The following is a 13,311-nucleotide window of genomic DNA, read 5'->3' as shown; positions in this document are numbered from 1 at the left end:
GTTGAACCCTGACAGTAGAGTGTTTGTTAGTGTTGAACAATGTTTTAACAATCCTTGGATTGATGACGACTCATGAATTCAGAGTCTCTTCTGTACGAAACGTGCTAATATAGAGACTTTTCCCAAAGAGACACGATAGAAAAGGCTATTTACAAAGAGGAACTATTTGCAGAGTGATCGATATCAAATATCGAAACGTACTATTGAAATTAATATACTTAAGAGATGAAACTATGACTCATATACTTTAACGATTTGTTTCTGGAATAAAATTATTTTTCGTTCATTAGACGTGTATAAAAGAGTTGTCTTTTTAACACAAAAAAAATTTTTTTTTTTCAAAAGCGATCATTTTTCATACTGAGCTTTGACAAAAAAAAACACACGTGATAACATGCCGGGGGGGGGGGTCGACGAAATGTCACGATTGATCACCAGGGGGGGAGGAGGTCAGAAATGAGCCAAAATTGGATCACGTGATTTATGGATGGCCCCTGATGTGAGCATCTTGTTCATAACGTCAGTAGCGAAACGGTAAAACGATTCAAGTTCGTAAGAAGTTTATTTGAATTCAGAAGTGTACCAGAAATCGATTTCATGCCGAGAAAAAGGTTTCGAAAGTTTAAACAATTTCAATTATTTGGTTATAAACAAAGAATGTTTGAAAGAATAATAATTCTGTGCAAAATGTAATGCAAATGGCACTGAATATGCAATGTTTTTTTCAAATTTTTCTCACACAATTTAATTGACAAATTAGGGGAGACTACTGTGCGTTTTAAAAGCCGCGGGCGATTGGAGTGAGATTTCTCATACATTGAAGATTGATTATATATGTCTAAAAACGAATAATTAGTGCAAAAAAATTAAGGGTTTATTGTTTGTTTGCTCCGCATACGTTTAAAATGCTGAAAAGCCTCCAATTTGTGAACTACAAAGGTTTTTTTTTTCAAAATTTTTGAAAAAATATGTGCATTAATAATTACCAATTCGTTTTTTGAAATTCGACTCCTACAACTAACTTCGTTTTGTTTAAAATAAAAATTTTCATATTACAATATAAAATAGGCAGAAAAATTATTCTTAAAATATTTAAAAGATATTCTCAATTCTTTCAGAAACATTTTGCGGGCTTTTTTACGTGAATGGTGTAATTTTTTATTTAAAAAAATAACGAAATTAGTTGTGTAGGAGTTGCATTATAAAAAACTAATTCGTAATTGTCATTGTACATATTTTTTCAAAAATTTTGAAAAAAAGAAACCTCTGTAGCTCAAAAAGGGGAAGCCCTGAACTATTTTTAATATTTGAAGCGTTTGCGGGACAAACGAACAATAAACAATTAATTTTTTTGTTATAATTATTCATTTTTGGACATATATAATCGATCTTCAATGCATGAGAAATCGCATTTCAACAACTCACGACTTTTAAAACTCATAGTAGTCCCTTAATGATCGAAAATGGATGATTCTATAGTGTGGTCTGTAGCAAATTGTACAAAACTGAATCCTTAAAAATATCTAAGTACTTTGACTATTTTTTCTCCAGTTAAATGCTTTTCTACTTTTGTAGTCGGACATCAGAACTTTCATTTGACCCCCATTTAACCATAAGTTTCCGGACATTTTACAATGATTTTATTATTTAAACTTTGCAGGTCTGACTTTGAATTTTGATATTGAATCGTTAAAAAACATTTTCAAAATCTGAAAAAAAATTAGAAAGTTTACTTTTGGAGGAAGATTGATCGAATAATAAAAAATGTAATTTTTGAAAATCACGAGCATTTTCTATAAATAACTTATAAACAATCAATTCTCCATTATAAAAATTATTTGCTCGGAATCGTAAAAAATTTATTCATATTTCGAATTTTACCAGAAATCGATTCCTTGCCTAAAGAATAAGGTTTCCGAAAGTGTAAACAATTTAAATTATTTATTTATAAACAATGAATGTGTAAAAAAATAATAATTCTGTGCAAAATTACTGTGAATGTCGGTGAATATTCATGATTTTTTCAAATTGTTCTACTGCAATTTAATTAACAAATTTAATGATTGAAAGTGGATGAATCACTAGTATGGGCTGTACCAAACTGTAAAAAATACTCGGATATCCATAATAAGTGATTTCAAGAGTAATTCTCGACAGAGGTTTTTAACAGAATTTTCTAGGATTGGGAAACGCTTCTGTGAGATTCAATATTAAAATAACTCTTTTGTGAAATAATAAGTTGATGGCCATTTCACGTCCGATTGCCAGATGAATTTAATGGCTCAACTCATTCGCCATGGAGTTAGAGGATAATGGAATTATTGGAATATCCTCCACCTATTTGATCAATTGTGGGAAAAATAATGGCTGATAAATAGCACGTTTACCTAATTAAATTTGCAATGAATCAATCGACTCAAATTGATGAACTGTAAAACAATATTTTAGAATGGACAATCACATTGAACAGAACCTTCATAACATCCTCAACTTCTGAATTTAGAAGCCAGAAATAATGAGAGAAACGTCAAACATTGAACGTGAAGCACAACGTGAAAATTTGTCAAAAGATATTGCCCGTATCGCTTGACAGTCTTCTCACTCCTTCAATTTCTCTGTTTCAAAGACATGCAGAACAATATGGGAGTACAGTTCAAGCTCATTTCATTTGAAGTCAACTCTTCTCTAGTGTGAGTTTTTGATGAGTATCTTCGAATTTACGGGAGATGGTGCAATTTATCAAAGCAGATTTTTTGTAGAGCGAAATGGGAGCTGCAATAGGGTCCTCACAAAGTTCCCTATCTCTCAGAATCCAAGATGTTGATCAAGAACTCATCCTGAAGCGAAACGATGACACAGGTCAAATTAATTACGTTTCAGGACACATGAGTTTTTGATAAATATCTGTGAATCTAAAAGTGGAACACTGTTAAAAATTTTTGACTGAAATTCTTGCAAATTTTTATCACATTTCAATTCAACAAAATTTCAAGGAATTTCACCGTTGAAAATTCAGACTTTCATGGAAAAATTAATGAGAACTGTAAATATTAGTCCCATCAGTTTCTGAAAATTCACAGAAATCAGTAAAATTCCGATGAATATAGTTTTGAATTTTTGGTAATATGATACAATATATGACTCCAAATTAATGTCAATAATTTATACATCAAACTCCATGGTTTATCAGTACAAACAATAATATAAATTTTTAAAAAGTCGCTCTCCACACTGAGAAGACAAGAGTTTTTTGAAAAGTACATCTTTACTTGTATCAAGAAATTCATGACTTGAAAATTACCAAGCGCACAATATCTCACACTAAGAAAAAAAATCTTACGACAAGAAATTTTCTACTTGTCCGAAAGATGAGAGCAATTGGTTCATATCAAATCAGTTCAAGTGGTTTTTACATTAAAATATTCTAGAATTGAGGCTAAAAAACTATTAAATGAATGAATTCGATTTTATTTGCTTTGAGAAATGGCTTTCTTATCATCAAGAAATTGTCCTCGTCTTTGGGGCAAAAACAAAATTTTTTGACGAACGTTTTTTTTTCTTAGTCCAAGATATTTTGTTCTTGAAAATTTTTAACTCACAGGTTTCTTGATATAAGACGTACTTCTCAAAAAACTTTGTTTTTCTCGGTGCAACACAGTGGCTTAGGGCCTCTGGAATGTGTTGTGGGGGGATTTATAGAATTTCCACACACAGGTCAGATATTCAGTTGGATTTTGGTGTTGTAATAAATTGATTCTCCGATTTGGCTTTGCTTCATGACTGGAAATTATTCAACACCTTTTTGATGAAAGGAATTCATAGATGCAGAAGTGATTAATTCTGACATCTTATATATGGATTTTAATTAGTTGATTACACCATCTATAAGCAAAATAATTATGTGAGTATATATCCTAAGAAATTTCACAACTATTTATACTCAATTAAATGTGATATTTTGCTGGTTGAAGGACAGCGGAGGAATATGTTCATCTGAACAAGATTAGTCACGTTGTCGTAAAATATATTACAATTTCCATTAGATTTTACATCACACAGGAGTCCCTAAAAGTTATGATTGTACAATCAAAACAAGCAGGGGTTCGAGCCTTTTTGGCCGAAGCCACCTGACCGTTACTTTATGTGTTATAACTCCTTTTCTTTCTTTCATTTCTACCAATTCCATTGGTAGTAAGCTTCCGAATGGGATAGAAGGCATCGAAACAAATATTTTGAAAAAAAAAATTGAAATCGATTGAGTAGTTTTTAAGCTATTGCACATAAAAGGTTTTCAGAGAAAGTCTAATATCTCGGAAACTACCTATGCGATTGAGCTCATTTTCAATAGGAAGTATTGTTATCATGAGAGGAAGATTCTGTACAAATTTCAAGTTGATATCTCAATTTTTGAAGATATTAGCGAAAAACGATTTAAAAACGAATAGCTTTTTCTCAAAAACTATTTGATCAATCGGGCTGAACTTTTGCACAGAGTTAGTCCTTATTAAGGTCTATAATCTGACAAAATTTCAGATTTTTTGGAATAAGTTTAGCCAATTAATTACTCAATTTTCCAAAAATTGACCACCGGAAAGGTGGCGATGGACATTGACACCGACAGACATGGTCGCCAAACTTCGTATTTTTACGTTTCAGACCATTCTACATCATTTCCAATTAAAATTAGAGAATGTGAAAACAGCACGATTACAATGCTTCCATTCGGAAGCAAAAAGTAGAAACAAGCAGGGGGCCGAGCCTATTCAACTGAAGAGATATGATTGTTTCTTTACACGGTGTTAGTCTTTTTATCTTTGACCTCTACCAATTTCATTGGTAGCTTCCTAATGGATCCGTTGCAATTCTATTTTTAAAAAATAATAAGAAGATAAAAATTCTGTTTTGTAGTGAATAAAAAATTTCAGTTTCTGTAAGACTTAAATTCTCCGATTTTCTCAATTTTCAAGTAAAACAAGAAGAAACTTCGTGCCAAACTTCAGATTAATATGTCAATTTTTTCCAAAGTTAGAGTGCAAAGACGGATTTTTAGCGAAAAATCGAAAAATTTGAATTTCTCGGGAACATCGCATGAATTGTGCATATTCCAATTGGTTGGAATAGGAGACATTGAGATGAATATTTTGAAAACAAAAATAGAAATCGGTTAAGTAGTTTTTGAGATATTCAAGAAAATAGATTTGGATACAAAGTCGAATATCTCCTAAACTATTCATCCGATTTAGCCCATCTTCAATACCAAACATTTTAGTGCCAAGAGAAAACTTTGTGCCAAATTTCAAGTTAATATGTTAATTATTTAGAAAACTAGAGTCCTAACAAAAGTTTTCAGTGAAAAACCGAAACATAGAAATATCTCGAAAACTTTATACGAACGGGTATAGATATTTTCATAGATTGCGATACAAGACATCAAGCCGAGTATTTAAAAAAAAAAATTGAAATCGGTTGGATAATTTTCGGGATATTTGCAAAAAACGATTTAAAAACAAATGGTAATTTCTCAAAAATGGCTGAAGCGATTCAGCTGAACTTTAGCACAGACTTAGTCCTCATTAATACCTATAATCTCACAAAATTTCAAATTTTTTGGAATTATTTTAGCCCTTTATTCGTTTAATTTTCTAAACGTTGACCATCAAGTGGATCAAGTTGACCACGCGCACATACATACATGGGTCCTCAAACTTCGTATTTTTACGTTTCAGACCATTCTACATCATCTCCAGGCAAAATTAGAGAATCGAAAAATCGAAGATTTCAATGCTTCCATCCGGAAGCAAAAAACTGAACATTTTCAAAGAACGTGTTTAATAATTTATCATTGTAACTAATGATCTGACAGTCATTGACTACTGTGACAAATGACGACCTAACAGCCATTAGACACATCAAATTATTAATTTGCAATTTCTTCCCTATTGGATTTATTTCCCAATATTATTCAAAAACGCTCTGTGAAAATGTTCAGCTTTTTTCAACGTTTTTTCTTACTGTACAATCATAATTTTTGGAGACTCCAGGGCTATATAAAACTGAATAGCAATTGGAGATAATTTCAGATTATCAAAAATAAAAAAAAACAACCAAGATCACGTTCGAAAGATAATTCACCCGGGCCTTGAACATTTTTTTTCTCGAAAAACGTAAAAGTTTTTTCCCCGGGGTGAACCACCCCTTAATGGTCTAGTCGTCTAATAGACATTAGGTACCATAATTACCTTATTCTTTCCATCCAAAAACGAATGTTGCAGCTTGTGCCACTCCATATTCGTCGAACAAGGTCCTCCAGGTGTACTCACAGGGGGAACATTGCCGGCAGGACAATTGCCAGCTGGAGGTACATGGGCTGGATCCAGCAGGCCAGTTGAGTCGTCCTTCTGTTCCGGGAAGAGCATCATCTGCAGTTTTCCTATCGTAGCGAGCTGTGACTCCCTGTGTTGTCTCTGCTGAGGTGTTAAATTCTCATCTGGAACTTTAACACCCTGAAGTGATGGCTGGAGACCACCGGGGCTCGTTCTACCGAGTAAATTAGGACTCTGTCCCATTGCTGGATTACCAGGTGGTTGACTATTAGTCGGTTGATTACCCGGTGAACTTGGACCGAGACAAGGCACATCTATATTCGTATCATCAAGTGTGGATTCTGCTGCATTACTGCCATTTAAATTACGGAGGTTCGGCTGATCGTTCCAGAATGGAGCTGTTGGGTCCAGGGGTGGCAAGTCACTTGGCTGCTCCGGGGGGAAGTTGGGGGTTGGGGGCTGGTGATGACCCTTCTGCTTCATCATTGCAATGTTGTTTAACCATTGCGCTGGGTTTTGACGGAATTGATTCATCTTCGTGGGGTGTTTCTGAAATGAAATGTACGTGATTTTATGAGACGTCTGTACACTGAGAGAAAAACGAACATGTTCGAAAGCAAGTCAAACCATTTCAATCGGCTAATTTTTTTTTTCTCGTAATTATCTCATTTTATTTGATTTCATACGAAGTTATATATTCCACGGAACATTGTTTCTGCAATTGGAATTTTGAAAAATACGAAACAAAGACATGATGGACGACAGAATTGCACAAATTGTTCTTTTATCTCATAAAAATTTTACAAGAAAAATAATTGTAGTAGAAAAGATGTGATACATTCGGGAGTGAAGTGTCTCTGTTGAATTTGCCATTATCTTGAGAACAACTGATTTAAGTATTGAATATCATGAAATCGTTTTTTGAAGAATATCTCTTAACGAGAAAGAAATATTCTTCAATCAAAAAATACTACCCTGTTGGAAATTCTTTGAAATTCAAGTAATAGTTGTGTATGAACGCAATTTCGAGAATTTGAATTCAATTCACGATCAAAACGTGGAGAGAACGTGAGTTAGTCTCTCAATTGATATTTCAATGACAGCTTGAATTATTAAATTCATTGGGAAAATTGAACATCACATTCAATTGCATTTTCACAATTTTCAATCCTTTTCATTGTCAGATGACTATGAAAATTACAATTTCATTGAATATTTAGGTTTACGTCGATTTTACGGTTTAGGTCGATATTAACTATTGCTGAGTTTTCAATGAATATCTCAGAATGTAAGGGAAATAGCGAAGTTTTTGTTATAAACTTTTTTCTGGCCCTCACTTTGCTCTACAAAAAAGGTCATCACGAAAATTTTGTTATCCCTGTTAGATCCAGAGATATTCCTCGAAAACTAAGGAGTAAGTCAACTTGAACTGTTTTACCACTTCGCTACTGAATTCAAAAAGCAACAAAAATGTATTCATCATTTACAGTTTTTTTCAGAGAGTCCAACTTTGATGAGGGTAATAAATTGAGTTTTATTGCAAAAGTTTAACATTGACCATAATTTTCATATTGGACACATATAATAAATAAGTTCAATAACACTGGACTGTCGATTGAGCTCAAACTCAACCAGAAAGTTTCTATTCATATTACCTTTCATTTAGAATTTATTTCGAATTTTAAACTTAATAAAAAACACCTTGAGGCCATTATGCGGTCATAAATAACAATAATGAACAGGATATTAATCTTCCAAATTCAAGTTATTAGTGCATTAGTGTTGTATTTGTCATGTTAGGTTGTATTGACTTGAGAAAAATTTTTGAAAATGTAATCAAAACAAAGATCCCACAAAGATAATATTGGTGATTTGATATTGTTATATTATCCGTTTGATAATATAAACGGTGTTTCTTTTCTTTTTTTTTGTTTGTTTTTTTTTTTGCATTGAGATTGTATGTTCTCAATGACATATTGTAAATTTTAATAGTAGCCGTTTAATAGGATGTTTTTATTTGCTCCGAGGTGATGTAAGGACGGCGGCTAGATTCATTTGTTTTTGGAATTTCTCTAATTTGTTGTGGGATTTTGAAGTCAAAATAGTTTTTTTTAAATAGATGGAAATTTAATAAATTGCACGGATGAGGAGTGGCTGTACCACTTGAAAAGTTGGCAAATTGATCGAAATTTATAGCTGATTTCACTTTTGATTGTTAAAATTACTGAAAACCTCGAAATGGCCTGGAGGAATAGGAGGAATTTGAATGCTCATGCTGGCGGTTGGAATATTAATTCTCTTGAAATTTATGTTATGTTTGTACTACTTTAAATTGTGAACAAATAATAAATAAAGTAAAATCGATTAAGGCCCGGGTATACTATCTTTTGAATGTTATCTGGATTTTTTTATCTTTCGTAATCCAAAATTGGCAATTGAGTGGTACATCATGTAGAAATTCCCAAAAATTATGATAGAATGATAAAAAAAAATAGGAAAAATTCTGAACTTTTTCAAAGAGCGTTTTTAATTAAGATTCAGAATGAGTTGATAAAAGTGGAAATTACAAATATCTGATTCGCTGTGGCAAATTATCTATTAGCTGTCATTTTCCATGGTGGATAATAAAACACCTACTCCTCATGGGAACTGACAGCTAGATATGTCAATTTTCAAAACAGTAGTATGCAGTCATCTGCCATTTTTATGTGATAAAAGTGTGATTAAACAATTCTCCAAAATATTACAACTTTTTTCAAAGAGCCGTTTCCGTAATAAATATCTCTGCAGTGTGGGAAAAGATTTACGAAATCAGTCTTCCCCCCGCATGATATTGGGTGACAGGCCGCCATTTGTTATTTTCATTCTTGTTATTCAACTTATTCTGAATATAAATTAAAAATGCTCTTTGAAAAAATTAAGAATTTTTTCTACTTTTTTTTTGATTATTCATTCATAATTTTTCAAAACTTCTGCATGATGCAGGACTTAATTGACAATTTCAGATGTCGAAAAATGAAAAAAAATATTATCGATATAACGTTCGAAAGATAGTACACCCGGGCCTTAATTCCCAAAATTTTCTTGTGCGGTCGTTTCTGCTCAATCTTCACAGAATTTTTACTGCTTGATGTTCTACATGAAGTCTCCTAGAATTTGAATGTTCTTTTTTTTTGTTCTTCTGACTGAATAGACATTATTACTTCGATACCCGTAATTATTCATAGCTCAATGATAGCCTTGTCGTAATTTTCTTGAAGTGATTCTCAATGACCACTTGATTGTAGAAAATTATCACCAATTTGAAATAACTTGAAAGAAAATTGCAATAATTTCTGTCCTCACTATCGAACGTTTAACGTCGAAATTTCAAATAGTTTCTGAGTACTTTGATAAGTCGGCGTTAACGATAGCTGTCCTCAAACAATTGGAGAAGTAATTGCAAAGATAAAAAAACATGTACCGAGGGGTGACGAATGCAAATAGATTACACCTCCCTCAGGAGGTTTGCATGGAAAAATTTGCTTAAACTGGAGCGCGATAAGTTTACAACCATTTGTATCTCAAAGATTGTGGGAATAAACAAAAATTGCATTACGCGGCTTTGATAAACTTTCACACCTAGCAGACATACCAAAGCTTCACTACCAAAGCTTCACTACCAAAGCTTCTCCAATTTTTCTTCCTTTCGAAACTATGAAAGACGATCGCTTTCCATTCCAGAATTAGCACAGAAATAATGATTTATTTTTTTACTTTGCTTCTGGATGGAAGCTATGAAATTGTGATTTTTTTTCTATTTCTTAACTTTGGGTGGAAATGTCTAGAAATGTCATGAAACATGCAGAAATGTTTTTAAGAAATTTCTGTATGTATGTACGCATATGTGTGCACACGTGTGTTTGTGTGACCAGAACTGTCCCGATAACTCGAAAATGGTTAACGCAAAGACGCTGAAATTCTGGCTGCTAATTAGTACTACTGAGACTCAAATTTGTGCTAAATTTCAGCTCGATCGATCGAGTGGTTCCTGACATATAGCCATTCTTCAAAAATATTTTTGAGGAATCCGATTCAATCCTACTCTAAAAAGAACATACACTTAAAGTCGATAACTATCGATATCTCGCAAGGCTGTCACGCTTATCCCTCATTGGTTCCAGTCGTCTGAGGCGGCAAATTTAATTCATGATTAATTTAATTTTGAGATTTTCATTTATGATTGTTACAATTACAGCGCGCTGTAGGTCGCGCTCGGTCTAGTTCTTTTAAAAGCCTCATCACAATATATCGATTTCATTAAATCGAAAAAAAGACCATGCTACCCCGGGTAATGTAGTTTTATTCTCGTTTTTTTTTTTTTTCATTTTTTCACTGAAATTACTTGTACGATATGATAGATAACTTATAACTTAAAAAATAATCGAGACAGAATCTTGAAAATTGGTAGGATTTTAGGTCTTATAATAACAAAGTTTGGAGTTCTGGATGAGCGAAATCGAACCACTAGTTTCAGAAATATTGAACTTTAGATATGAAACTCTTTTGCTGAAAATTTCAAAAACTACTGATCCAATTTCTTTTTTTTTAAATGACCGAATTGTTTAGAGAATTACTTGAGGAACATTTTGGTATTCAAAGAAAATATTCATTGCAATTTGTATAGGGACCTTTTTAGTAGCTTCAGCATTGCTTCACAAAAATTGAATTCATAAAAATTCGTCTATTCATATTAAAGTTTTTGGTGAACACTTTAGAATCGAATCGAGATATCGAACTTTCCATGGAAATTCTGCTTTACATTTAAAAAACGGTTGTATAAAAACTCCTATTCCTTCTAGGCGGAAAAATACTGATCCAAAAATCACTCCTAACTCCCTTGTATTAATTTAATTTTCATTTCCCTTTTAGCTAAATTCATTACAAATTTTTATTAAAATTTATCAAAAGAAAAACTATAATAACATATTTCAGAGAATAGAACATTTTCATTTTCTGACGAAAACGTATCAATCTCTCTTAGATCCATTCATTTCTCTTATTCTTTTCATGATTTAAAAACTTGCAACAATCATTCTGGCTGTCCTCAGGAATTGTCATTGTAATTGTCACGCCAAAGCATAAACGAAAAGCTTTCATATCATATTATATCCAAAAATATTTATACAAGTTCACGTTGAAGTTGAGCTGTTATTTCACGCTGCCTCTTCCAATTTTAATGATTTTGCCAATAAACTCCATTCAATTTACCTCAAGATATTTCTTCGTCTGTGGCTGTGAACAGTGGTAGGCAACGATCGAGGGAAATTGTCCCTGGAGCACTGCCTCAGCTCCCTTATTAGCCCATTGCGTCGAGAATACAAAAATCTGGCTCTGTTGTTGCATATACTGGGCCTCTCCACAGCTACCACCACCCATTTGTTTACCCAGGACGTTGCTAACTAATGGCTGAATGTTATCTGAAACAAAAACACAAATATATTACCAACATTCGCAAGAAAGCCAACAATACCATTTAGTAGTCGAGTAGTAAAACAAGATGAATTAATTTTCTTCGAAAATTCTCATTGCTTATTTTTTGAGGGGGAAATAACTCTGAATCTAATAGAGATATCAACAAATATTGGGAGGACCTCATGCGACAATGCAGAAAAGGTGATAATTGAAGTCCTCATTTCACTATCTCCTTTAGGTACAGAAATACCTATCGATAATTCATCTCTTCTGATGTTATGTTGAACTAAACTTGAACAAGTTTAGTTCAACGTGAGTTTTTGTTTGTCTTTAAATTAATGAGATATCAGAGTTTTGTGAGAACCTTTTCTTGAGAAAAAGGCGGGATCTACAAAAAAAGATTCTTATGAACATTTTTTCATATTTTTCGGGTTCAAAGAAATTGTTAAAAACATTGTTTCTGAGTTTTTGACATTACGATGACTTTTGCGTGGATTTGTCAGAAATGCCAAAATTTTTATAGAAACATTTTGTCTAGCTACCATTTTGGTATAGAAAATGAGATCTTATAAAACTTCTCTCACTTCAATAAATTTGGAGTTTACCCAGTTTTTTTCGTTTCACTCCAGAATTAGTTTTGAATGAATATCTTGGAATCCACGGGAGATAGCAAAACCATCGTGAAGATCTTTTTTGTAACTATTACTTCGCTGCACAATAAAAGTCCCCATAAAAATTTCACTATCTCCTTCAGATTCAGACGTATCCACTGAATCTGAAGCTGACTTATGATGTTCTAATCTTCCCTTTACACTGAAATCCCCACAAATATCTCTAAAGCTATGGGAAATAGTGGGATAATCATAAATACCTTCTTGTAGTACTCTGCAATTTCTTTAGAAAGGTTCAAGGATAGGCAATAATATTACATTTTGCCAATATTAAAAAGGATTATCTCGTTACATTGTTCACAGTTTAACTATATTTAACAAATTTTAAATATTATAGAATTTATTAGCTAAATTTTTCGATTGATGGTGAATAAAATATTTGATAATTCTGAAATGTAATTTTTTAGTTATCAAGCTAATTCTAACTTCAGGTACTTGATTTTCGATTATCCAAATAATCGTCAATCTTCCTACCTAAATTATTAGTTAGAATATTTCGAAATTTAAATGTACAAATTGATGGTTACTTTAATATTTAAAATTTTAAGATTTACGTTAAAAGCTGATAGCTTCACAATTTAACGGTAATTATGATAGATTGATATGCCTATCACTGAAAAGTTTCTTATAAAATCTCACTTGTTCCCTTATATCCCTAGACATTCATAAAAAATGGGTTTTAACATCAAGTTGATTCATTCATCTTCATCATTCGGATTATCTTGCAATCTCTCAGGAATATAGAAAGTTCCATAAAAACCCTTTTGCAGCTTTTATTTTGCCCCACAAGAAGTTCCTCACAGAACTCATCCTATTTCCCTCATACCCTTAGATACCCATAACTAAAATCATCCTTTCCAACG

At 32.5% G+C, this 13,311-nt stretch overlaps 1 protein-coding gene across 2 annotated transcripts in view; it reads right to left on the bottom strand.

The window, feature by feature from the left end:
- LOC107038785 (protein BCL9 homolog) overlaps nucleotides 1-13,311 on the bottom strand; it is a 38,737-nt gene that overhangs the window by 23,047 nt on the left and 2,379 nt on the right. For both annotated transcript variants that reach the window (XM_015258051.2, XM_015258050.2), the window contains exons 2-3: nucleotides 11,574-11,782; nucleotides 6,240-6,872 (exon numbers count right to left, since the gene is read on the bottom strand). In XM_015258051.2, the coding sequence (XP_015113537.1) occupies nucleotides 6,240-6,872; nucleotides 11,574-11,782 (842 nt within the window). The remainder of the gene's footprint in view (nucleotides 1-6,239; nucleotides 6,873-11,573; nucleotides 11,783-13,311) is intronic.

Source organism: Diachasma alloeum, unplaced genomic scaffold, assembly GCF_001412515.2.
Source record: "Diachasma alloeum isolate Michigan unplaced genomic scaffold, Dall2.0 Dall_scaffold_00288, whole genome shotgun sequence".
Lineage (NCBI taxonomy): Eukaryota > Metazoa > Arthropoda > Insecta > Hymenoptera > Braconidae > Diachasma > Diachasma alloeum.
This window is presented reverse-complemented; position numbering and strand designations above follow the sequence as displayed.